This window comes from Dipteris shenzhenensis, chromosome 17, assembly GCF_047967505.1.
Source record: "Dipteris shenzhenensis isolate YYH24624 ecotype China chromosome 17, Dip_SZ_1.0, whole genome shotgun sequence".
Classification (NCBI taxonomy): Eukaryota; Viridiplantae; Streptophyta; class Polypodiopsida; order Gleicheniales; family Dipteridaceae; genus Dipteris; species Dipteris shenzhenensis.
This window is the reverse complement of record NC_141612.1, coordinates 823,269-849,135: the sequence shown is the minus strand read 5'-3', so window position 1 is coordinate 849,135 and position 25,867 is coordinate 823,269. Positions and strand designations below refer to the sequence as shown.

The window sequence follows — 25,867 nt, the reverse complement described above, 5'->3', positions numbered from 1 at the left end:
ACTCTCAGTCTTAAACTGATGTATGGCTGTTTACTCTTTCAGACTATTATGTAGGTAGTGTAAAATAATGGGGGTTGCGTTTGCACTCCTTGGGAGCTGCCATGTGCCCTTTCTGAAGTAGATGTACTAGAGGGTTTCTTGCTGTCCCATAGACCTTTTGGTCGCTAGTGGACGTTAATGGACTTTCTTTCTTTTCTTTCTCCTTTCCTGCCCTTGCACAAACAACTCATGATGTCAATTTGCTGCAGTATGCATAGCTGCTGCAGGTTATCTTTTCTTTCTTATAATTTGGTGATCATGGCATTTAAGTATATGTAGCTGCTGTTGGTTATCTTTCTTGTCTAAAAATCTGGTGACCAATGCATTGAAGTATATTTGTCTTGACACATAGGAAGTGGCCTTACAAGTTGAGAATACATTATACAAAGCCATCTCTCTCCAGAAATATCAAATATTTCTTTAAATTTAAAATCCCTTTGAGTTTTGCATGCAAATGCACTTAGGTGAGCTAGTACCTTGTATAAAACTTATTCTTTTTTGTTACAGGTGCCAGTTTCTCATATCAGAAACTTTTCTATAATTGCCCATATTGATCATGGGAAGTCAACTCTAGCAGACAAGTTATTACAAACAACGGGTACCGTCAATGCTAGAGACATGAAGGAGCAGTTTTTGGATAACATGGACCTTGAGAGAGAGCGTGGTATAACTATCAAATTGCAGGTGCTTATGTGTTGGGCCAATTTCAGTGTATTTTATGGGCAATAAAAATCTTCCTTGAGTTCGTTGTCCAGGATAAGGGCAGCTCGTTTGTGCTAGTTCTTTCTGCAGGAGTGTACATCACCAGCTGGTGACATTCTTGATGTATATTAGGCATTTGTAACCAAGATAGACGATGAAGTTGTATCAAAGTACCTTTTTGCAGCTGTTACCACCTCAAGCTGCGAGTACAGCATTGGATTAATAGAATGTACAGACTTACATGTGACTTGCACGTGTTTGTGGTACCAATGGTGCGAACAAGTTCGTCATTTTAAGGATTCTCTTAAAATACAGAAAACTGTGCATTGGAATGGGCCTCTTTTGTCTTGCTGAAAAAGAATGCTATCTGAAATCACTTACACAAACCGACAAAGGTGAGCTTCAAGAACTATATTCAGTAGAGTTTGGAAAGTTGCTGGAGCATTAGTCAAGCCAATGGCATACACCAAATTCATAATGCCTGCTGTGTATTATTGGTCACCATCTTTGATACTTGTTCAGTGCTTCTCAAGACAGTAATTCAATCTTAGAAAAAGATAATGCCACCCTCAGAGAATCCAAGAAATCTTTAACTCTTAGAATGGTAGATCAACTGTTGTAGTCACCTTATTTGATGCTTACAATCTTGGATGTGCCATCTTTTTTCATAACCAATAAAAGTGGTGGAGTGTTGGTTAAAGGAGTCTTGCACTTAGTATGCACATCTTCTGTTCTTTCAAGATAATGGCTGCAGAATTCAGAGTGCTGGTTAAAAAAGGTTCTTGGACTCTTCTATTGCTTTCAAAATATGTTCCTTTGATATAATGGCTGCAGAATTAGATTGATGCGATTAGCATTAGTTTCTAACTCTAATTCATGATCAGGGGAAAATGCTGGAAGATCTTTGTTACTGCTTCAAACTTTTCTGGATAGCAGCAGTTGTGCTTAGCATTCATGGTCAGGCCTCTTGATGGAAGAGGTGCGCTGGGCAAAATGGTTGCTTTCAAAATCTGACAACGTCCGTCCTGGCCTATCTGCCGCAACCAGCTCCCCACTGGAAGACCTTTGTGGGCAAGAAGCCACAGGAAGTAGGAGATCTTCCGCGGCCGCCAGCTCTCCCACAAGGCCTTCTAGAAGGCCTGCAAAAAGAACCTGGAAATACCCTGTGCGTACCAGCTGGGCCGCTGGGTGGGAGGGCGGCTCTGCATCCTCCCAAGAACTCGCCTGCCCAATGTCGTGCTGTAGGCAAAGAAAGAGGTCGGCCCCTGACCTGTCACAATCTCTGGCCATCTCCACTCTCCTGGGTCCCAATCAAGCTCTGACAAGGCCCGCCCCTCCCAGAGCCAGAGTCGCCAAAGCTGCAGCTGATCCTGCTCTATGCTAGGATCGGTCCGCCAAACCTTCCCCATGAGGCCTACGACCCGAACCCTCTGCCATGGGAGTAGGGGGTCGATGAGTGCATCCTCTCTCCTGAGTCGTCCATCCCCCATAACCGCGAAGAAGGAAACAGAGGAGTCGTCCATCCGCCCTGCGACCACCAGTGGGATGCCACGGGGGGTGAACTGTCCCAGCCAACGGTCATCACCAGGCATGAGGATCTGAAGATCAGGTGGAACCAACCAATCAGCTGGAATCGCGTCGTCGATCTCCGTACGTCTCGCCTGGGCTCCACGGGCACCTCCAGCTGCGTCTGCAAGATCAGCCGTCTCCAAATGTCTGTACGTGTCCCTCCAAACTCGAAGGGACCGGGCTGGCCCCCGCATCCAGCCGTCCCACCTGATGTGTGATCTCTCCCCCAACTGAAGGCCCTCGGCATCTCTGACCTGATCATTCCAGATAAGCGGCTGGCGATCGATCTCCTCCTGACAGCTAGGAGGGGACTGAATGAGACTGAGGCGGAGCCGCCTCCAAACCATGAGGAGGCTACGAACGAGTGGGGAGCGGGGCTGAGTGAGTGGGGCGGAAGTGAAGATCCACCTGAGGGACGGAAGCCACTCTCCACCTCGGCGCGAGACACAAGAACTGACCCCCTGCTGAAGTAACATCTTCCACGTCTGCCCCGCCGGGGTCAAACCGCGGATGACTAGCTTGCCTAACAGGGCTTGACTTTGAAGCTCTGGATCGATGACCCCCAGGCCACCCTCAGCCTGCGGAAGAATGACTGTCTGCCAAGCAACCCTGGCTCTGGTATCTCTGAGGCCATCCTCCCTGGACCAAAGGAAGTTCCGAACCAACCTCCTAAGCTGTGCCACGCTGGATCTCAAGAAACACCAACAGGAAGCCACATACCAAGCCGTGGCTAGGAGGACCTGGTTGACTACCAGGGCACGACCTGCAAGGGAGAGCTTAGCAGTGCTCCAGAAAGCCAGCTTCCGTCGGATGGAATCTAGCACCGGGAGAAACTGCTGAGCTGGCGTGATATCCAGGCCGACCTGAAAACCGAGATATCTGGCTGTCTGTCCCCGCGGGATCCACCTGAAACCCAAAAACCTCCCCCACTAAGAGCACGCCCCGGGGTCTGTGAGAAAACCAACTGATTTGTTCTAGTTGATTTTCGCACCGGCAGCCGAACAGAAGACCTCCAGGGCCATCCTCACCCTCTCCAGCATCATCTCATCGTCCTGGACATACAGTGCTGTGTCATCCGCGTACTCCGAGTCCAGGAGCTCCGTGTCCTCCCGGAGTGGAAGGCGAACACCCCTGATCCCAGTAGACCTCGCCCGAAGGTAGTATGTCATAGCCTCAGCGAAGAAGAGAAACAGGTAAGGAGCAAGGGGGCAGCCCTGACGCACTGATCTCTCCAGACTAAAACGCTCACCCATCCTGCCGCCAATGATGACCCTGCTAGAAGCTGTCCTGTACAACGCTGAAATACCCTGAATCCATCCTGCTGGGAAACCTAGTCGCTCCAGAGTCCCCTCCAGAAAAGACTAGTCCACTCGATCGTAGGCCTTCTCAAAGTCGAGAAGTAGGATGGCTAGGTGTGATCCACTGTGCTGAGCCCACTCCGCCGCCTCTGAGAAGGTGAAGACATTATCCAGGATACTGCGATCCTGGACAAAGCCTGTCTGAGTGTCATGAATGAGGTCTGGAAGTAGAGGCCGAACTCTGGCGCTGATCATCTTGGCAAGGATTTTGTAGGCAGTGGTGAGGAGGGTGATCGGGCGCCACTGACGGATCTCCTGTCTATCTCCTCCCTTCGGGATGAGGCAAATCAGTCCCGAGGAGAGGCTCTCTGGCATATAACCGCTGCTGAAAATCCTCTGAAGAGCTGCTAGGAGGGGCTGATGGATCTGATCCAAGAAGGAGGTGAAGAATGCCCGGGATAGCCCATCCTCGCCCGGGGATTTCTGCCCGTCGATGGCCATCAAGGCCTCCAACATCTCGTCCGTGGTGAACGGTGCCAACAACGTCGCCTGCATGCTGGGCTGGCTGGACCAGGGATGGAGTGTGCCTCCACACCTCCTCACTGGAGCGTCGAGTGGGAGGGGCAAGCGGCTCCTGCTGGAAAAGGGTCCTGTAGAAGTCGGTAGCCAACCCCAAGACCTCACCCGGATCCGTAACGATGTGCCCCTCCGCTGTCCTGAGACTCCGAAGCTGATCACTTGCTGCTGCTCTCTGGCCATGCGTCCTGAAGAACTCCCTGCACATCCGGTCACCCTTCTGAGCCCAGAAGGAGAGAGAGGCGTGATAGGAAAACTCTGAACGGCGCTGGAGGGTCTCCTCAAGAAGGGCTCTGGCTCGAAGGGCCCGGATCCGAAGCTCCTCCGAGCCCGGGGCTGCCTGCTGGAGTCGTTGAATGGAGGCGAGGTCTCTCCGAAGAGCTCTCTCTCTGCCCCACCACTCCTGTTGAACCTGTAGGGCTGCGAGCTGGCAAATCTGGCTGCACTCCTGCAAAGCCTGCGCCACCGAATCAACCAGATCCATGCACTCGCCCCAATCTCTGTCCCATAGATTGCATATACTGCTGCGTACGTCCACCCTCGAGAAAATGGAGTCGGGAATCCGGCATGAACGGGGGGGATGGGCCTGAACTGCCGAGTCTAATGATAAGAGCACAGGCGCATGGTCGGAAAGTGTCGTCCCTGGAACTATACCCGCCTGACCGCCTCTGCTGATGGCCCAATCACTGACATAAAATCTATCCAGCCTCTCCAGGAGTCTGCCTCCTTCCCTGCGGAAGCCCCACGAGAAGTCCAAGCTCCCGTGCCAACGCCGGAAGGACGGGTCTCTCCAACTGTCCCTACCTCCTGTCGCGAAGATGAATGAGTCCCAAGCGGACTGCTCTGCTTGAGACATACCTGTAAACTCCGGTCCTCTGCCCTGCTGGTCCTCCAAGGTCTCCAGATTGTTGAAGTCACCTCCAACAATCCAGGAATCCATGTCTGGGAGAATCCCTGTAAGTGTCCTCCAGAAGTTGGCTCTGCAACGGAGGTCTGTGGGAGCATAAATGTTGAGGATTCCTATTCTGGAACCCTCCAGTTCCAGGCCTACCCAAAGGGCACGGCCTGGGATCAACGTGCCATGACCGAAAACTCCCTGGGCTAGCTGCTCGCACACGGAAGTAGAGACACCACCACTCCTCCCCTGTCCGCCGATCAAGTGCTCCCAATAAGTGTGAGAGCGTCCAGGTAGAATCTTCCCGCAGCTACGGGAGTGAGCCGCAGAAAGCTTGTGCTCCTGGAGCAGAAGTACATCCAAACGACCAATCACTGCTGGCTGAAGTTCCTGTCTCAAAATGAGCTTCCTAGGACCACGGGTGCCAGAAGAATGAAACCCGTTCACATTCCAGGATACGAGGTGTAGGCTCATGGTGAGGACTGGGAGGCTGCGAACAACTGTCTGCTCGCGGTCGAAGTCGATGAAGAAGCTGACATTTTGGAGTGGAGGCGCTGACGCTTATGAGAAGGTTTGGAGGGGGAGGCGGGGTCGTCCTGCCCGTTCTTCAACACCTTCAGCAAAGGCGAGAGGCCTTTGGTGCCATGAGCAAATGCTTTCTCGAGCCAGCTCGAGATCTCTGAAGTAGTCATCCCGTAGAAGGCTCGGAGTTTCTGAGGAGTCCAGGCTCTGACATCCTGGGGGAGGGGCCATGACAGGGGGGGCCTGAGGATCACAATCAGTCTGAAGCGTTTGGCGGCGCAACGCCACCGCAGGCGCACGTCACCCTCGGACCACTGAGTCTCGAGAAGCTGCCCACCGGACGGGCCTATCCAGGAGCAAACCTGAGCGTGCGTCTGCTCCCTGAGAGCCTCCCAGACCGAGTCGTCTGTCCAAGTCTCGGTGCCGTCGCTGAGGAACGTGAAAGCAAAGCTAGGGCCATCCCTAGGGGCCAAGGCGGCTATCTTCCCATCCGCCCCTTTGCGGAGCAGGAAGATACTGATGTCGAGACAAGCAGGGAAGGTCCCGAGGTCGGCCACATCCAAGTAGTCCCAGGGGCCAGATCTGTAAAAGTCGCGAGGAAGCTCTCTCTCCTGAAGCTGAGGCCCATCAGAGTCTGCCACTGAGGGGCTAGCGGACAGAGAAGCCTGCTCCAGTGGTGGTGTAGACTCAGGGTGTCCTGCCAGTGGAGGGGGAGGGGGAGGAGGCTGGGGGATAGGCGACCCAGACTCCTCGGAGGTGACTAGCGGAGGAGTTGGAGGAGGGGGAGCGGGGGCTGCCCTCGGCTGAGGAGCCGTCGGTGCAGCTAACTCTGCAGGAAAGCTGAGAGAGGCGGGGGGGGGGGGGATGGGGATGCATCTGGAACTGGGGCTGAGAAGGAGGAGGGGGAGACTGAGGAGGAAGAGGCGGGGGCTGAAGCTGCGGGTCGGGAGAAGGGGGGTGCAACTGGGGAAGGGGCTGGGACTGAGTGGAAAGGGGCTGGGGAGCGGAAGAGAGGGGGACCTGAGGCTGTGAAGGGCGGGCTACCGTCGAAGAAGAAGCTCTCCCAGGTCCCTGGGGCGGCTGCCTGTCAGGTCTCTGAGGTGCTGCTGCAGGTTGGGTAACCTCTGCCTCCTTGCCTTTATCCGAAATCTTCTTGTTCTTTCCTCTTTTCCTTCTAGCCTCAGTCCAACCGCCGGCTAACTCTGGACCGGACTCCGGCTGCCTCTGCTCCTCCTGACGTGGCTGCCCGGAGGGGGGGGGAGGGGGCGGGGGAGGCCGAGAAGAGCTGGCGAATCGTGGACAAACTGCCGCCAGGTGCCCAAAGCCGTGACACCTTAGGCACTGGCCTGGCTGTCCGGTGACTACCATGCTCTGGGTGATGCTGCCGGCATCTGTCACGATCTCGATCACTGCAGGGAGAGTCGCAGGATCCGCCACAGCCACACGGACTCGGGGGGCTCCTGCCGTAGTCACCGCATCGGCGAAAGTGTCGTGCATAACCCAGCCAAAGTGGGAGCCCAGGTCCCTGACAATCGGCCGCAGCTCAGCAGCAAGACCTGGAAAAACTAGCGTCACTGGATGGCGAGGTATACGGAACTGAACATCAAAATCCGCTGCGCTGAATCCACGGTACCACGGGACTATCATAATAATCTTCCCATCCACCGACGTGGGGGAGCCAGCAATCAGGTTGCTCGTAGCTTTCGCATTGGAGAGTTTGAGCCAGAAGATGCCCCTTCCCATAAGGGCCACCTCCTCAATATGGCCGTCCTCTAGCATGAGAGTGGACTGGAGCCAGTCCCTGATGGCTGATCTGGAGGGGGAATGTCCAATGACTCTGCCATAAACAGAGGTAAGGGCAAAGTCATTGGCAACCTCCTGAACCCGAGATGATTGTTGCTCTGTCAGGATGACGCGGTAGGCATCTGGAGAGGGAGGGTCCGACTGGGCCTCTGGTTCCGGGCAGGGAGCCGCCATACCGCCAAGACAAACTGCGAGGCTTCCGATGAAGAAGAGGTTGCCACCCAGAAAAAAGGGGGGATAGATGCGGGAGGGTGGAGCCTGGGTGTGAAGAAGACGGGTGCGGAGGCGAAAAGCGGGAAGGATGGAGGGCGGAGGGCGGAGGAAACGGGGCGGGAGGCCGGGAGGCGGAGGTGGCGCGGGGTGGAGGAGTGAGGACGGAGAGCGGGTGAGGTGAGAAGGCGGGAGCGGGGGAGAGGCGGAGCGGGGCGGGAGGGCGGGAGGGGGCGGGGTGGAAGGGTGGGGCGGAAGGGGCGGGGCGGAGCGAAAGGGCGGGAGGGGCAGGGGCGGAAGGGCGGGGTGGAAGGGGTGGGGGTGGAGCGGAAGGGCGGAGGGGCGGGAGGGGGCGGGGGCGGTGTGGCGAGGGGGCGGGGGGGTGAAGCGGGGGGGCGGGGGAGGAGCGGAGTGGGCGGCGGGGTGGGTGGAGCAAGGGGGCGGGGGGGGGGTGAGGCGGAGCGGCGAGGGGGGGGGTGGGCGTAGCGAGGGGGGGCGGCGTGAAACGGGGGTGAGGCGGAGGGGCGAGGGGGTGAGGGAGCGGAGAGGCGAGGGGTGAGGGAGCGGAGAGGCGAGGGGTGAGGGCGGAGGGGGACGAGGGGGGGAGAGCGGAAGGCGAGGGGGGCGCGGCGGCAGCGGCGGCGAGGTGAGGCGGCGGGTGAGGGGGGGTGAGGGCGGAGAGGCAGGGGGTGGGGGTGGTCGAGACGAGGAGGAGCTAAGGGGGAGGTAGAAGTTGCGGGAGGGGAGGGGAGGCTCGCAAGAGCAGCGTATGTTTGTGATATGCCCTTACTATGCACACATTAGGAAAAAGTTCAGCTCTCTTCTCCAGGGACATAACAGACTGGCTGATTTGCTACATAAGGCGTCACCCTCAGCTTTAGGAACATTTGTATCTAAGCTTTTCAAGCACAGAAACTCACCTAGACATAAAGGGAGTTTCTCTTATTACCCTCCCCTTTGAGGGAGGAGTCTTTATGTATGTAAGGTTTTGTATTGTTTCAGGTCCCATAGGCCATTTTTTGGTCTTCAGAGGACGATAATATATTATTATTATTCTTCTTCTTCTCTTCCATTTACCTTTAGAGTTGGTGATTTTATTACCAAATAATGCCTCAAGGCGATCCCAAATCTCCTTAGCTGTTGACTTGAAGTCCACATGATGGATGAGAGAGTCAGCCAAGCAAAGACCAATGAGGGCAATGGCCTTTGCATTCTGCTGCTTCCAAAGCCTTTGGTGTTGCTGATCAAGTAATTCAACTTTGTCGTCCTCAACAACATCCCAAACACCTTCACGCATAATGAGCAGTTGCATCTTCGTTTGCCATGTGGGAAAACCTTCCCCCTTGAACTTCTCCACGAGTAAAGAACTAGAAGACAATGAAGTCATGATGACAAGGACCTTGATGAAGGCGGACAGCAAGCTGAGATTAAGGACCCGCAAAGGAATGGGCTGGTCTCGGGCAGATATAGGTGTCTAGTGGTGCTCCAAATGCCTGAAAATGCAGAACTGAGTGAACCCAAGTCAAATAACAGCAACTAGATACCTGAAATGCAAGAATGAGCCAAGGGAAGAGCACTTGTGGGCTTGATAACTGCTCAACTGCTCAAGGTGCTGTAGCACATCTGAAATCCTCAAGTAGGTAGCTGGAGGGGCGCCAAATGCAATGATATATCTCGAAATGTGTGAAGCACTCTTGTAAACCAGCTCCAAGCTATACAGAGATGGTGTAGTAGGGTGTAGATGTACAGCCCTGAATGTGGCTGCAGAAATGAACACCAAAGGGCTGCTAGGAAAGGCGGAAAAGAGTGCAGCAATGAAGGTGGCTGTGCAAAAACCCTAATCGGGTAGGAGGCAGCTGAAAGGAGGCGGTAATGAGGAGAGGGAAAGCTTCAGCTGTGACAGAAATGAGGCTGCTGCATAGGCTTTAGGCTTGAGCAGAATTAGGGTTAGGGTTAGGGCAGAGATGACGTGGCCACTATGCTAGGGTTAACCTGGTTGTGATACCATGTTAGAAACATGGTGTGAGGGAGAGAGAGAGAGAGGCTAGGGAGTGAAGAAATGTAGACAAATGTAGAATCCATGAAGGCTTTCATTCATTCATCATCACTAAATGAGAGAAGTGAAGTACAAGCCTTATAGGCTACACACTCACACACTTGCACCAAGTGCATATGGGATAAGTCCCATAGTGATAAATGGCACTCACACAAGGACTAGTACCAGATCTCCTAGTACTACACACCAACACGTCACATCAACACAATTCTTTGACTATGAAATCTCCAACATTGCCCCTATGCGAAGTGCTCAGTGCGGAGTCCCTCATGATCTTATGATCTCCGGTTATGATGCCCGAGAAGGGCAGCCCGTACATTCTGTGCATGAGAATTCTTTTTCTTCCATCGAGGTCTCATTTTAGTTGAAGGGAGTACTTTGGATTTTGTTTGAAATCATGCATGGCATATGCAGGCGGTGCAGTAGTCTCCGAGTGCTTTGCACCCATGGCATATACATACTCCCTTTTGACAAACTTTGGTTAGATTTCCTTTGTGAACTCTTTACCCTAGGAGTGAAGAGGCCACTAGGGAACTGAGGTAAATGCCAGCAGGACGATATCGCAATGGCACTTTATTGAAAGGGATTCCCAGCTTATAGTCTTGTTGAAGACTTCAAAATCTGCCTTTGAGAAATACACTTAATGCTCTCTCTCTCTTTTGATGCACTGTGCTTCCTACCTTCGTAACCAAAGGACTAGCACATGCTTCCATTCGAATGCCTTGGTGGTGGTATTTGGTGTCAAGGGTTTGAAAATCAAATGAGGTGAACTACCCAAGTGTTTATGTAGCAAGTCTCTAGGGATGTCTCAGGAAGAAGATACATACAACTTTTCTTGACCAGGTCTCTAGTGAGTTTTACATATTGGGAAGACTGTACTTCTGAAAAATTTCCATTTTTTTCAAATAGATCCAAAGGGGCTTAGGTTAATGGGCATGCCATCGTTTTGACAATAATGTGGGAAGACATAATTTTTAGAAATATTAATAAAGCATACCTTAACAAGTGGTCTGTTGGACCTTATTTGCATTCTCTGTTTACTGTGATCGTTTTCAGTTTAGTTAAATCTTGGCTGTGTTCACTCTCTGATTGCTTTGATCTCCTAATTGTTTTTTCTTCGGCCTTTTTTGTAATGCGTTTACAAAATTCTGTTTTGTTGGTCTTGCTTATATGATGTCTAGCGTCAAGGGACATGTACATTTTCCTTACATCATTGAAGCTTTTCAGGCGGCACGTATGCGATATCTAGATAAAGAAGGCGAGGCTTATTGTTTGAATTTAATCGACACACCCGGTCATGTTGACTTTTCTTATGAGGTAATTATATTTTTTCTATCGATTGTTTGGCAGCACATGTGCGGTATCTAGATAAAGTTGTTGAGGCTTATTGTTTGAGATTAATTCACATGCCCGGGCATGTCGACCTTTCTTATGAGGAAATCATGTTTTGTCTATCTATTGTGCATCTTTTGTTGCAATCTGCTGATGTACAAAAAAAGTTCATGATGAACATACGCTTGCTTGAAATTTACCTCATGCATTTTATCGGGATCTACCTCATCTTTAGCTTCAGCTTCAGTCGCAGCCATGGCCTCATCTGCAGCCACATCACTCCAACCACTTCTTCAACTACAGATATACCCATGACACAAGGTCCGACATCGACCTTCTCCCCCTCTCCGGCGACACCTCTCTCCTCCCTCTCTCCTCCCTCTCTCTTCCCTCTCCCCTTCTCCCGTTACTGTTACAGTCTCCCCATCCGCTTCATTACCTATGTCACCTATATCGGAGGCTTCATACACTGTTCCACACTACTCCTTAACTTTTCTTTCCCCTCTCCTCAGCCAGCCATCTCTCCCACACCCAGCTGGTATCATTCCACCCACGCCCCAGTCATCCCCTTATCTCAATCAGCTAGCCCAGTCACCGCCCACCATTTTGCCACACTCCTAGTTTTGTACCACAACCTTTTCAGTTCCATCTTGGGCGAGGACTAGTTGACCCATTACCAGATGCTTGGGAGTTTCTGCTCATGGAGGTACACAACATTTGTGTATGCAAGGTGGAGTTGACTCGCTTCGCACAGGAGCAAGCCGGCTTCACCAAGGAGCAAGCTCGTGCCATGCAGGAGCAAGATCGTGCCATGCAAGAGCAAGCCCGCGTCATTCAGCAGCAGGCTGGCCTCACTCAGGGGCTCAAGCAGGACATCTTGCACCTCCGACAGGAGGTAGCAGCCATCTATGTAGTCCTAGGAAGTACCACAGTGGTCCAGGCACAGATTGCGAGCATGCAATCTATAATCGAGGAGACATCCAGATGGGGCTAAACGGGAACATGTCAAGGCTACCGTTTTGGGCCACCCTTATGGAGTAGCAGCAGAGAGCCAGTAAGGCTCTCAACATCAGAGTCCGTGGCATTCCACGCACCAAGGCTACACCCATGAGCGATGCGACTACATTTGTTGCCACCACTCTTGGGGTAGCTGAGCACAGGATTGAGAGGGCATGGCTGGTGGGGAGAGACCCCAATCAAGAGCAGCCTCTTATCATACGATTCCATGATGCCCAGGCACGATTCTCAGCTCTACGGCATAGATCAGTCTTATGGGACTAGCCATTGATATCCATGGGATGAGGATCTCACCCCCTTACGGGTTGAGGAGATGCGCAGGCTAATATAGCAGCGGGTCATGCCCGCAAGGATGGGAAGTGGCCGATAGTTCGAGATGGATGACTCCTTACGGGCCCCCATCAGGCATCTGTCCCTCCGGGTCTATGAGACTTAGCATACCGAGACCCTATCATGTACTCGGAGTTTTATACAGTTCGTGACATAGTCTTTTTCACAGAGACACAGAGCGCCCACTACCAGTAGTCAGTGGGTACGCATGGGAGTTTGCTTTTTGGGGACCATCTCAGTAGAGTAGAAAGATACACACTCCATATTTCTCTGGATCCGGATCCCACACATAGACAATCGGGATTTGTTCGTTGTAGTATGCTACTCCCCTTCGAGACCTCCCACTTTGCTCGAGATGTCTGAGAGGAGACGAAGACATCACCATACGCAGCTCTCTACCAGGACATTGTCGACTTCTCGAGCCACGAGGAAGTCCTCCTAGTTGGGGACTTCAACACGAGGAAAGGGGTCTGCCAGATACACTTCTCGATTTTAGAGATGATTCAGTAGAGCGGAGAGATACACACTCCAGATTTCTCTTGATCCGGAGCCGACACATAGACAGTCTAGATTTGTTCGTTGCAGTATGCTACTTCCCCCTCGAGACCTCCCACTTTGCTCGAGATGTCCGAGAGGAGACGGAGACATAACCATACACAGCTCTCTACCTGGACATTGTCGACTTCTAGAGCCACGGGGAAGTCCTCCTGTTTGGGGGCTTCAACGCGAGGACAGGGGTCGTCAGTTACACTTCTCGATTTCAGAGACGATTTTATTCTACTGCCAGACATTGATCTTGAGGATGTAGGTATGATACGAGTTTCATCTGAAAGACGAGCTCCGGTCACATCTTACGGGCAGACTCTGCTAGATCTAGGCGGGATGCATGATCTTATTATTTACAATGGCCTTCATAGATGGCCCTCCTTAGGTGGTTTTACTTGCTTTCCACATGGAGGGGGCTCTAGCGTTGTTGATTACATCATGGCATCCCCTGCCTTCACCTCTTGTATCATTGATTTTACAGTCACACCCTGTCTTCCCGGGGCTGATTACACATACATCTTCTTTAGTATCTCTACACCCCATCTCACAGCACGTCCCACTCCACAGGTCTCTCACACTACTTATCATGACATACATTTCGACCGCAACCTCTTGCCTATATATTCATCTCGCCTTTACATACTTCTCACATATATTGACTTTATACCCTTACCAGAGGACCGTTCTGCTCTGGTCACCCGATCACTACACGAGGCTGCCCTTCATGCTTTCCCTCACACTACTCGCTCTACTCATGCATTAGCACTTGGGACCGTCCCTTGTAATAGCTGGTACGATGATGAGTGCAAGGCTTTACGCAGTCAACTTAGATACAAAACCAAAAACCACCTCCCGAACGAACCAGAGACGCTACGTGAATACCGTCGATTGGTACATAGGAAGAAGTTGGATTTTGTCCGCGAAACGAGGAGGAACTACTGAATATTCTATTTAGTAACAACTCCAAGGACTTTTGGTGGAGATTTCTAGAGGGGCCGTCCCCTTCACCGCTCACTCAGATTCAAGTCTGGCATAATTATGCACGCACGCTTTATGATGTCCCAAATCAGCCAGCTTCTGACCTCTCACACATACCCTGCCCCACATTCTGCACACTCTTCACTTAGGGGTGTGTGAAGGATGCCGTTATGAAACTTCATAATGGTCGAGCGAAAGATCATGAGGGCCTATGCATTGAATTCATTGCATATGGCATTAATCTTCTAGCCCCGATCCTAGCAAAGCTTTTTAATGAAGCTGTTTGACTGGGGTTCCCACGCACCTAGACTGTGAACACTATTTCACCTATCCACAAGGCAGGGGATCCCATGAGCCCGGAGAACTATAGGACCATTATGATCGGACATGTCATGTCCAAGATTTATGCATCAGTGCTTGATTTTGAGGTCAGTGGATTCGCAGAGATGTTGGGATTTAGAGCAAATGGACATGTTGGATTTTGACGTGCTCATGGGACCATGGATCACATCCTCACCTTGGTCCGCGCGTTCTGGAAATGTGAACGAAAGCACTGCCTCTCTAGTCTGACCAATGAAGCGTACACTCTGCTCAGTCGGGCCTGCATCGACAGTCTCATAGTAAAGATAGGTCCAGAGAAGAGAACCCCTAGGTATGTATATGACGAAACAATCTCAACCGGTGATCAGTCAAAAGCGAGCTGCTCCTGGTGCATAGCGGCTCGGGATGTGTTGAAGATCATGACCTTGGTTTTACCAAGGTTGACCTTCAAATCATGGGAATCACAAAAGGACTGTAGTGCATCTAGGTGTCTCTAGACACCCTCTACTGAGGAAGATAAGAGTGTCACATCATCTGCGCATAACAAAATCTGAATCAAAGTGCCAGCGAGAGAGCATCCCACCCCCTAGTGTCTGCATAACTGTCTCAAGCTCATCAATGTAGAGACCAAGCAGGGTTGGTGATAAAGGACACCCTTGTTTGATCCCAATAGTACTCATGATCTCGTCTGTCCACCCAGACCCTATCCGAACTCTTCCTGAAACCCTCTCGTAAAGTGCCATGACAGCCCAAATGATCTCCTGGCCATAACCCAAGTTCTGCAAACGCCTGATGAGGCGGGCTCTCGGAACTGTATCAAAGGCTTTGCGGAAATCCACAAAGCACCAATAAATCCTTTGTTTCTGTGCCATTGCCTCCTCAATAATACATCTAAGTGCTTCTTGACTCCTTGGTCCGCCCAGCGGGGATGTATGGCAGCCGTAGTTGGAGGCTGGATCTGTCAAATATAGAGTGGGCTCAGGTGGAGCGCCTACAGGTTCTTATGCTATCACGGATGATTCGTAGTACGTCGTCAATTCCTCACCAGATCATTTAGGCTGAGTTTGGATCATCTCCACTACAGCTTGATGTTGCATTTCGGGTTATCACCTACCTATATCAGGTTACGGGAAAAGGAGATCGCACTTCTGGACGCAACATATTACCTTGTCTAGCATTGTCCTCCTCTATGGCACTATCAGCAGCAGGTGATCAGAATGAAAGAAAATTTATTAAAGTCTTCGAAAGACCGATGGGTCTATGCGACTGTGAAAATCCTGATACAACAAGCTGTGGTAGTGGAGCTACTAAACGAGCATCCATACCAATGCAAAATGCAAAAATGCAAAATGGCAGTACTAAGTCCTAAGTACAACATAGTCATGTCGATGGTCGACTATATATCAATCTCAGCATCATCATCAATATCATCATCATCATCGGCAGCAGCAAGATATCAAGGATGGATGAGGCAGTGGAGGCATGAAGTCAGCAATAGAGTACTGTTGGCCACTTAGAGGTGCGGTCCTGGCACGTCTCCTGGTCGTAGCTCTGCCTCTGACCAGGGCTATTGTGACCCTCGTCGGTCGGGCTCCGACTTTAAACAAGGAGGGGATGTCAACCAGAGATGCTGGTTTGCACGCATAGAGAAATGGTTTGAGCGACTGGGACTCCACATGGATAGACTCCCCCCCTTCCAGTATAGCATTGACGTGCCTTTTTCCTGTCTCTTCTCTCATGAGGTCAACCAGGTCATTCGTGAGGATCTTTTGTAGCTACACACTTTTAAGACTTGGTTGGGACCGAGCAAGCTTCGAGTAAAGCTCAGTTTCTACAGGGATCATTCTTTATATATTACAGCGGAGGGTTTTATTGACCCACCAGTTTAAGTCTCTTCACATAGACCTTGCATTGAGAGTGGCAGGGCTGAGAGTTTGCCCAGGGAGAGGCGCTTATGCACATTATGTGACACACAGGAGATTGAGTCGGAGGAGCATTTCATTTTCAGATGCCCACTATACTAAGAGATTCGAGGACTCTTCTATTTTCACCCCTTCATCAGGGGATCTTGGGAAGTGTGCCTGGAAGCACTGTCTCTCCGGCTGAGCTAGAGCTCCCTATCCTCGTGTGAGTTGCGCCCGAGTTGCATCGATCATTGTGAAGACAAGCCTCTCGAAAACTGTCCCAAGGTAGGTGTATGTCTGTACTATCTCCATTGGCTCCCCTCGGTAAGTGAAACTATGTCGTAGAAGTACTGCTTGTGTGTGTTGAAAATCATGACTTTGGTCTTGCCAAGGTTAACCATTAAATCTCTCTCTTTGCAAAACACCTCTAAAGCTTCAAGATGTCGTTGTAGGCCTACTGCAGAAGAGAAAATGATAACTATGTCATGCACGTATAGCAGGATCTGTATCATCAAGTCTGCAAGCAAGGATCTCTCTCCTCCTAGGTGGTTGAGAAAGTTGTAATCTCATCAATGTAAAGCCCAAAGAGTGTCGGAGAGAGTGGGCATCCTTGCTTTTGAGAGGGAAATGAGAGAGGGAGTGGAACGAAGAAGTCAGAGAGAGAGAGGGGGAGACACAAAAGTGTGGGTGTGAAGTGTTGAGCCACACCACAAACTCATAGGTTTTATTAGGATTAGGCTTTCACCCTATGACTGTCTTAAGACAGTCATGGGTGTCATATCTTTAATAAAAGGGTGGCAATGTGCCTTTACCCCAACAACCTCCCACCTAAAGGCCAATGTGCCCAAAGGGGAGAAAAGAATAAAAATTACAACAATATACAGTTACTGTATACAAGACCATAAAATAAGAATGGTCTCATCCTAATCCCATGATGTGGCGGCAATGTGCAAACCGCTCTGTAGGCAAGCTCTTAGTGAGCAAATCTGCAGGATTATCATCAGTATGCACCTTCACAAGCTCAAGTCGCTTGTCTTCCAATACCTCCCTGATGAAATGGTATTTCACATCTATGTGCTTGGTCTTTTGATGAAAGACCGGATTCTTTGCCAACATGATAGCACTCTGACTATCACAATGCAAAACTGGCATATCTCCTGTAATGCCCAAATCTCCCACCAGCTGAGTAAGCCATATTGCTTCCTTGCAAGCCTCAGTGGCTGCAACATATTCAGCTTCAGTAGTTGACAGTGCAACGCCAGGTGTGCATGTCATGGCCATCAATAACCAAAGTATGTGCAATTACAGCAGAAGAGCATAAAACATCATGTATGTCACTGTCACTATCCTCTGCTGCAACATTCACTGCATCCAAGTCATCTGCCTTGGCCTTGCCTTTGCCTTTGCTTCCACTGCCTGCATCCTTTGTCTCAGCCTTCTTGGCTTTCTGATCCCGTATAAACTTGAAGCACTTAGACTTCACGTGTCCCTTCTTGCCACAGTAAAAGTATTCAATATCCTTTTTGCCACGGGACTGACTGCGGGATTTGGACTTGCCAGCAGATCTCCCCTTCTGCTGAGTCCTACCTCTTTCCTGTACCTGCAAAGCATTTGAAGATTTGCTGCCCGCATTATTCTTCCTGCTCATCTCCTCCATAAGGAGAGAGCTCTCCACATCAGCATACATAAGATGGCTTGACACCCTTCACCCTTATGGGCTTAGAAATCTTCTTTAGCAGAAGTACATTCAAACACTGTTCTGCCCATAATGCATAATTGTGTGCCCCTTCCAATTTCTTTATGTTCAGAATTGAAGATTCACTTCCCCCTGATGCCATATCAGATAAGGAAAGTACCTGACTCCCTGTAAGTCAAAAAATGACTAAATAAAATTCTGATTTCTCAGAAAAACCTGCTCTATCAAGAGCCAGGAGCACTCACAATAGTGCTGTTTTTACTGTAAAAAAAAATCTGCAGCAAAACAGAAAATTTCCCTCCAGTCACTGTACCTTCTGACACACTGTACCGTGCTCAAATAGGCATAAAACAGTAACTTCAGAATGCTGCAGCTGTTCCACAAGTGCTTTATCAGTGCATCATCAGCTGACGAAGCACATAACACTGCTGTCCTGGACACTTCTCCCACCTCAGATGAGGTATTGCACTGATTTTATATGCATAAACCACTTGTCATACACTGTTATGTTCACTGAAAGGAGGCTCCAAACACTTCAGCCTGTCACAAACCTGCAACAAAGAATGGGACAAATCCCAAGCAATCACCCTTCTGCCAAGGGGATAAAAGGCATCTGAAGGTCTCAAACAGTAACTCAAGTGCTCACAAGCAAAATCTGGGCAAAAGCCCCTTGATTTGACACCTGTACCAAGTGAAAAACACCTCAACACTGAGGTAGCATATAAAATACAGCGCTCTCCTGGTACTTTCACCTGACAATGTGATGCATAAACGGCCCTGTGTACACAGTAACAACACAGATCCCAACGTACAAACACTGAAGAGAAAATCTTTTGAGCACTGTCAACGATGGACAGTTAGGGACCGAGTAAACTCGATGCGCCCTGGCCAAGCGTGGCTCAACTGAGATTTTTCAAGGTGTCGTACACAGAATGTGACCTGCAAGAAATGTCACTGAATACACTGCGGAAACAAGACCAATGTGAGCATTCTGGCTCCACACTGCCTCAAGGCATACACTGCATAAACTGCCAGACAAAAGCCCTTTGATATTGCAAAATCAAGGCATTTGACCTTCCCGAAACAAGATAACTGTGCAACCACCACACTTGAACAACCGGGAATGAAGAGCAGAGTGCTCTCTCTTTTTCTTCTTCCCCCCCAAAAAAAAAACCTGCTGTACCTGCGGTACCTGATGTACCTGCTGTAGGGTACAAATCCCACAAAAAAAAATCGACCTGTTCCTCCCTGACGCAGTGAACGTACGGCGGCGTCCGTACAGCACGGCCGCCTGTACGGTGTCCGTACGGCGGTACGGACGTCCGTACCCGACCGTACGACGGCTATATGCAGCCTATGCTGTGCGTTGCGCAGCAGCTAGCTGCTGCTGCGTGTGTGAGCTGCCCCGCGCTGCCTGCGCGCTCGCCTGCGCGTTGCCCTGCTCTGCCCGCGCTGCCCGCACGTGCTGCCCTGCGCTGCCTGCGTGCGCTGCCTGCACTGCCTGCGTTGGAGAGGAAGGGATAGAGGGAGGGGTAGAGCGGAGTGGAGAGGGAGAGGTGAAGGCTCTGATACCAGTTGAGAGGGAAATGAGAGAGGGAGTGGAACGAAGAAGACAGAGAGAGAGAGGGGGAGACACAAAAGTGTGGGTGTGAAGTGTTGAGCCACACCACAAACTCATAGGTTTTATTAGGATTAGGCTTTCACCCTATGACTGTCTTAAGACAGTCATAGGTGTCATATCTTTAATAAAAGGGTGGCAATGTGCCTTTACCCCAACAGCTTCAACCCGATCGTGCTCTCAACCCAATCTGATAGATCTCCTGGTGCATGTGCTGTCCCTCTGACAGCAGACTCGTATATGCTCATCACACCCCAGATCTCATGCCCATGTGCAAAGTATTCTCTTCTCAATCCCTCATGGTCCATGGCTTTGCGGTTGTGGAGCTGGTGTAGCGCAACTCGTACATTCTCTACGATGAACAAGGACGACTTGGTGGAGAGGAAGCAAACTGTGGTGGGGCATAGTAAGTTGGACTAAGGGGAGACAGTGACGATGATGATGATGCTACAAACTCTGGCATTGTCCCAGGTACTATCGCATCCGAAGGTAGTGGTGTCGTCACATCCAAGGATGGTGTAGAGGATATCTGTCATGTGCACGGATTGGTATCTGACGTGTACTAGGTACACAGGACTAGCTCAGGTAGCCTGGGGAGGCTTAGAGCTAGGTAGGCTTGATTCTCGGGTTGAGTGGCAAGGGTACGAACTATTTATAGGTCTTCGCTATTTTTGGCGCTTGGGGCCCGAGTCTATATAAGGGGCCCAGGGGGTTCAGTTCTCAGTGAGCCGATGGGAGCAAGTTTCGTTCCCAGGTGCTAGGTCTGATCCTGGATTGAGTCGCGGACGCGCGCCTGCATCTTAGCGTAACCCAAGGCCCAGTGGCAGATCCCAGGCTTCACAGCGCCACCTGGTGGTATGGGACACCAGGCTGGTTTGGATCTGATTGGGAGTTCGTGCCAGTAGCTTAGCTCGTGGCTCGGAGGGGACATCTCCTGATTCGGGATCACATCCCGTAGATGTCATGGTTGGGTGGTGAGCAACCTGCTCAGTTTCTCACGTCGTGTGTGTTTGTTTGCAGATCAGAGGTTTCAGGAGTGCTGGGATGCGTCAGTTGGTATCAGAGCCAGCTCCTGAGGTAGGAATTTCTGATGCGAGTACTTTGGACGATTTCTTCCTCTAGGTATGCCCTAAAATTCGAAATTTGCTGCTGCAAATTCTGGTTGGTTCACGGGTTATCAGGGGTGGTCAGGATGTATGGAAAAGGTAGGAGAAAGAGAGAGTCTAGATTTCGGAATTCCTGAAGGGTTGAAGTGAGAGAGAGATGAGCGTAGTTGGGAGAGAGCGGAGGTGTAGGAAGGAGAGGCGATAGAGTAGCTGAGTGGCAGGCGTGCAGATCGAGGCTGATCGGGGCTGCATGGGGGTCGAGAACGCAGAGGTGGAGGCTGTGTTGGTGCGCCATGGCTGGAAGGATTTTCGGCCAGGGCAGGGAGAGGCACAAGGGGCTGGAGCAGGGTGCGGCCACCCTGTGGGAGGTGCTGCTTTTTTCGAAAAAGCACCACCCTCCAAAGTTGGGAGGGTGAGCCTTTTTTGGAAGCAGGGCTTCCTAATTTGGCTGCCCTGTTCCCTATATAGTTGGACAAGGTTCCAAGTCCAGCCACAGCCTTGCAAGAAGCCCTCTTTGCCTAACCACTAGACTGCGCCATCAAGATTCGGGACAGCCTGCGACAGGCTGCCGAATAGCTTGCGTCATCAGCCATACAGCCTGCGTCATCTGTCGTACACCTGCGACAGGCTGCCGTACACTTGCGTCAACTACCGTACACCCACGTCAGCAACCGTACGGACTGCGTCAGCGTCCATACAGATCGCGTCAGCAACCGTAGAGCCACGTCAGCCATCCGTACTGATTGCGTCATCTGTACGGTCAGCAGGAGGATTCCGTACTGTACGGATTGCTGCAGGATTTCGTACACTGCAGCCTGCAGCGAATTCAGCAAGAGGAAGACTCCGGGTTTATTGCGCCTGCGGTTCGCCAGTTTTCAGCATCTTCTTCCGTCAGCATCTCTTGGGACGGTTTTTCTCTGCTCCACTCTCCTTCCAGCTTCGATTCCCCCAGTTATTTCTCTCAGTTTATATTCGTTTCAAATCAGATTTCAGTTATGTCTGATTCTGCAAATCCCGAGTTCACCATGGGAGAACAGGATTTGGATTACACTCCTGTGGGAGAGGAAGATCAGGGTCTTTATGATGACCTAATTACGAAAAAGGCCTTCAGTGAATTCACCACTGCTCTGGATGGAAAATTCGAGCAGGTTAATGCGAATCAAACGGGGTTGACACAGCAACTCCAAGGGATTCAAGCGACTCTCACTCTTCTGGCTAGCATTGTGCAGGCACTCACGCATGTGGATGCCATGGCTTTAGTGCTAGGCCCGAACATAACTCCAGACCCTTTTTCGGGAGATCAAAAGTCTCGAACGAAGGAGGTGGTTGACACTTGGTTACACAAATGGCAGGTACACTTCCAGTTCCACCCGTACCGAGATGAGAAGAAAATCCAGCTGCTAAGAACTTCTTGCAAGACATGCAGGAAATGTTGCAGTTTGCCAAGGAGTCTATTAGAAGTGCCCAAGATAGGGACAGATTTTATGCTAATAGACATCGTTCACCAAGAGAGTTCTCTGAAGGAACGATGGTATATTTACGAATTCCTAAGGAATCCAAGAGCCTAAGTACTGGTTTGGTTCCGAAATTATCCCCCAGATACTGTGGTCCTTTCAAGGTCATTAAAAGAATTGGACCAGTTGCATATCGACTACCTGATGTTAAAGTACATCCAGTCTTTCATGTCAGTAGACTGAAAGAACTATTGGGTGTAGATGATCAACTTGTTTCTCCTCACGAGATAATAGAAGTTACAGATTTGACTTTTATTCCCCACGAACCTGAGTGTATTCTTGAATTTCGTGACAGACAGATTCGCAATCGATCTATCACGGAATACAAGATCAAGTGGAAGGATCGTGTTGAGGAGGATGCAACATGGGAGACATTACAAAACCTCCAAAGAACATTCCCGGGTTTTTTAGCGAACTCAGGAGTGAGTTCTTAGAGGAGGGGGAGTATGTCATGTGCACGGATTGGTATCTGACGTGTACTAGGTACACAGGACTAGCTCAGGTAGCCTGGGGAGGCTTAGAGCTAGGCAGGCTTGATTCTCGGGTTGAGTGGCAAGGGTACGAACTATTTATAGGTCTTCGCTATTTTTGGCGCTTGGGGCCCGAGTCTATATAAGGGGCCCAGGGGGTTCAGTTCTCAGTGAGCCGATGGGAGCAAGTTTCGTTCCCAGGTGCTAGGTTTGATCTTGGATTGAGTCGCGGACGCGTGCCTGCATCTTAGCGTAGCCCAAGGCCCAGTGGCAGATCCCAGGCTTCACAGCGCCACTTGGTGGTATGGGACACCAGGCTGGTTTGGATCTGATTGGGAGTTCGTGCCAGTAGCTCAGCTCGTGGCTCGAAGGGGACATCTCCTGATTCGGGATCACATCCCGTAGATGTCATGGTTGGGTGGTGAGCAGCCTGCTCAGTTTCTCACGTCGTGTGTGTTTGTTTGCAGATCAGAGGTTTCAAGAGTGCTGGGATGTGTCAATATCGTTGATGAGGAAGGTGATGCTAAGGATGATGATGAGAAAGAAAGAAAGATATATTATCATCCGTGAGAGGCCTCATGGGCCTATGGGACAAAGTACACCAAGAGAAGGAACTCATCCATGCCTCTGTGGGCTGAGCAAAGGGTGCGCTAGGGCCCTTGCTGAGTGCTATGCTAAGCTAAAGAGCTCAAACAAAACTTAAAACTGAAACCTAGCACCGTGTCGGCTCTCCGGTGGGCTGAAAAGATGTCCGTCGAGCTGTCTCTCGCTGTGGCGGAGGGTCAGCTCCACTGTCCAAGCCAATTCCTGGCTTCCATAGGCATCGAATCCCAAGCATACACTAGCACCCAAGTGTCAAGGCAAGGCTAAGGCATTCCCTAGTGTCTAAGACCAATTGAAAGCTGACTATGCATTCCACAAGGCATCTAGCTTGCTCCACAACACTGTCCCTCTAGCTCCAATCTAGGCACACCCTCTGCGTCTAGATGTCTGTCCACAACCTCAATGGCCAAGAGAAAGTAAAAGAAGCCAGTAAAACAGGAAAATGAGAACTCTACCATGAAGGACAAACATTGATTAGGGAATTCAAATCTAAGCCCAAAGACTATTAGTCTTAAACTGATGTAATGAAGGCACAGGACTATAGGTATGCTCTATAATAATTTTCAGCTGCTTAATGCACTCTCTAGGAGATGCCTTGTGACGGAAATTTTCAAGGAAGGCTGAAAACGTCATTATAATTGCTTGTAATAATTTCAAAGAATGCTCGATTTTTCTTTCAAAATGTTGATGTGATTTTCAATCTAGGCCTGTTTTAATGTGTCTTATATGTGTGATAATGGGATATAATTTGCATGCCTTCTATTTTACAGGTTTCACGTTCACTTGCAGCTTGTGAGGGTGCTCTGTTAGTAGTAGATGCTTCTCAGGTAGTCTCATTGACAAGCTAAAGGACAAGATCAATTAATGAGCTATCAATGCACATTGTTAGTCAACTTTCGAGCATTGCACCTTTAAGAATGGCAGTTCTTTTTAATGTACAGTTTTACTAACTATGGAACTGCAAAAGAGTTTTAAAAACCAACTGCAGGGGGAAGTACATGCCATGTTGTTGCAAAACCGTATTCACTACTGGTTATGTATTTTATGGTTTTAAAATGTTATAAAGAACAATTAATTTTGATCCAGACTTCCTCAATTCTGGTTTAGGCATTTTTTGTTGTAACTTAAATTATCAATGCTCCCCCAGTGGAGAATAGATTCCTCTTTCAGGAAAATTAGAAATTAGAAATTCCCCTTAGGCTCGTAGGAAGCAACCTATGATAACTAAAAGAAATAACCTACAATGTTGAGTTTTACATTAAGGCTTCATAATTTGGAGCATTCTCCTCAAGGATCTGTCATTTTTGTTTTTTTAAATAGGGTGTGGAAGCTCAAACACTGGCCAATGTTTATCTTGCGTTGGAGAACAATTTGGAGATAATTCCAGTACGTCTTTGAGTTCTTCTTCTTGTTCACACAAGTGCACATCTAGTTTGTCCTCCGAGTGGCATTTCTCTTTGTTGTAAAAATAATTGTTTTATTACTTGGCAGCTCACCCCTTGTAGCATGATTTCTTTTACTAATGCATTTTCCATTTTTTTGGTTGGTGTACAAGCTTTTTATATGCCAAAACACGAACACTTTTCTTGAATAATAATGGGAAATAGTGTTAACACAAGTGCACATCTAGTTTGTCCTCCGAGTGGCATTTCTCTTTGTTGTAAAAATAATTGTTTTATTACTTGGCAGCTCACCCCTTGTAGCATGATTTCTTTTACTAATGCATTTTCCATTTTTTTGGTTGGTGTACAAGCTTTTTATATGCCAAAACACGAACACTTTTCTTGAATAATAATGGGAAATAGTGTTAACATTTTGGGCTTGCTTTGGTGAGAGTAGGTGCTCAACAAGATTGACCTTCCAGGAGCAGATCCTGAACGTGTTAGGAACGAAATTGAAGAGGTCACAAACTTTTTCTCTTTTTCAATCTTTTCTGTGTATATTCTAGCTGACATTGGTTGCTTTTAAACGCTGTTTAACTTCTTCCCATCTGATACTTACAAACCTAAGTTTTTCTTGAATTTGTAGATTGTGGGGCTGGATTGTTCTGAAGCAATTCTTTGTTCCGCCAAGGTAATTCATAATTGGTGTAATGTGCTAAATTTCATTTTTGTAAGAAGCCATATGGCGCCAAAGATGACACATTTTATCTTTTGCAGGAACTCCTAAAATAAGTGTGTATTTTGAAAAAATTCCTTCTTTCTTTAAAGTAGATTTTCAACCACTGCATTGGCTTCCTATTGGGTACTTATGCAGGGATAACATCATTTTCATACCAAAGAAGGGAGAAAAATAAAGTTCTGGTGACATGTATCCCAAAGCAGATGTTTCTTGCAAGTTTCTCTATTTTCATTCAGTTGCATGCATGCAATTTCATTTGTGTTGCATTTTTTGTTGCAGCCAGCAAATTCCTCTCAAGAATAGGATCATGAAGTTTTCATCCATGTTGCGGCTTGCGGATATTGCGATAATTCTATCTTAAGTGGCACATGCCCTAGCAACCAGATCGTCTAAGCATTTTTTGCTTAGAAATGCTCGTTTGGGAGAGACTAAAGTGAAATTGTATAGTCTTCACAAGCATTGTAGCTTGAATGAAGAGAATGTGGACTATTGTTTAATTAGCTTTCTCCTTTGGTGCTAGCCTTTGTCGCAGCTAAGTCTGCTCTTCTTCTCTGTGTGTTGACAAAACTTCAGTGCGAAGATCTTTGTATAAATGGATGCTCAAGTATGTATGGAGGTGTAGTTATGTATGTGTGAGACAT

At 49.4% G+C, this 25,867-nt stretch overlaps 1 protein-coding gene across 5 annotated transcripts in view; it reads left to right on the top strand.

Annotated features, from left to right (window-relative positions):
* The window catches only part of LOC147891500 (Small GTP-binding protein), a 224,393-nt gene that overhangs the window by 40,819 nt on the left and 157,707 nt on the right, over positions 1 to 25,867 (top strand). For 4 of the 5 annotated variants that reach the window (XR_015542420.1, XM_087388079.1, XM_087388078.1 and 1 more), the window contains exons 2-7: positions 547 to 723; positions 10,898 to 10,987; positions 23,876 to 23,932; positions 24,426 to 24,491; positions 24,945 to 25,007; positions 25,134 to 25,178. Coding sequence is in view for 4 of the 5 variants with exons in the window: in XM_087388079.1 (XP_087244205.1) it covers positions 547 to 723; positions 10,898 to 10,987; positions 23,876 to 23,932; positions 24,426 to 24,491; positions 24,945 to 25,007; positions 25,134 to 25,178 (498 nt within the window). In the remaining variant the exon portion in view is untranslated. Of the gene's footprint in view, positions 1 to 546; positions 724 to 10,897; positions 10,988 to 19,599; positions 19,884 to 23,875; positions 23,933 to 24,425; positions 24,492 to 24,944; positions 25,008 to 25,133; positions 25,179 to 25,867 lie in introns of those variants that run through there. The other variant, XM_087388081.1, reaches the window with a different exon arrangement.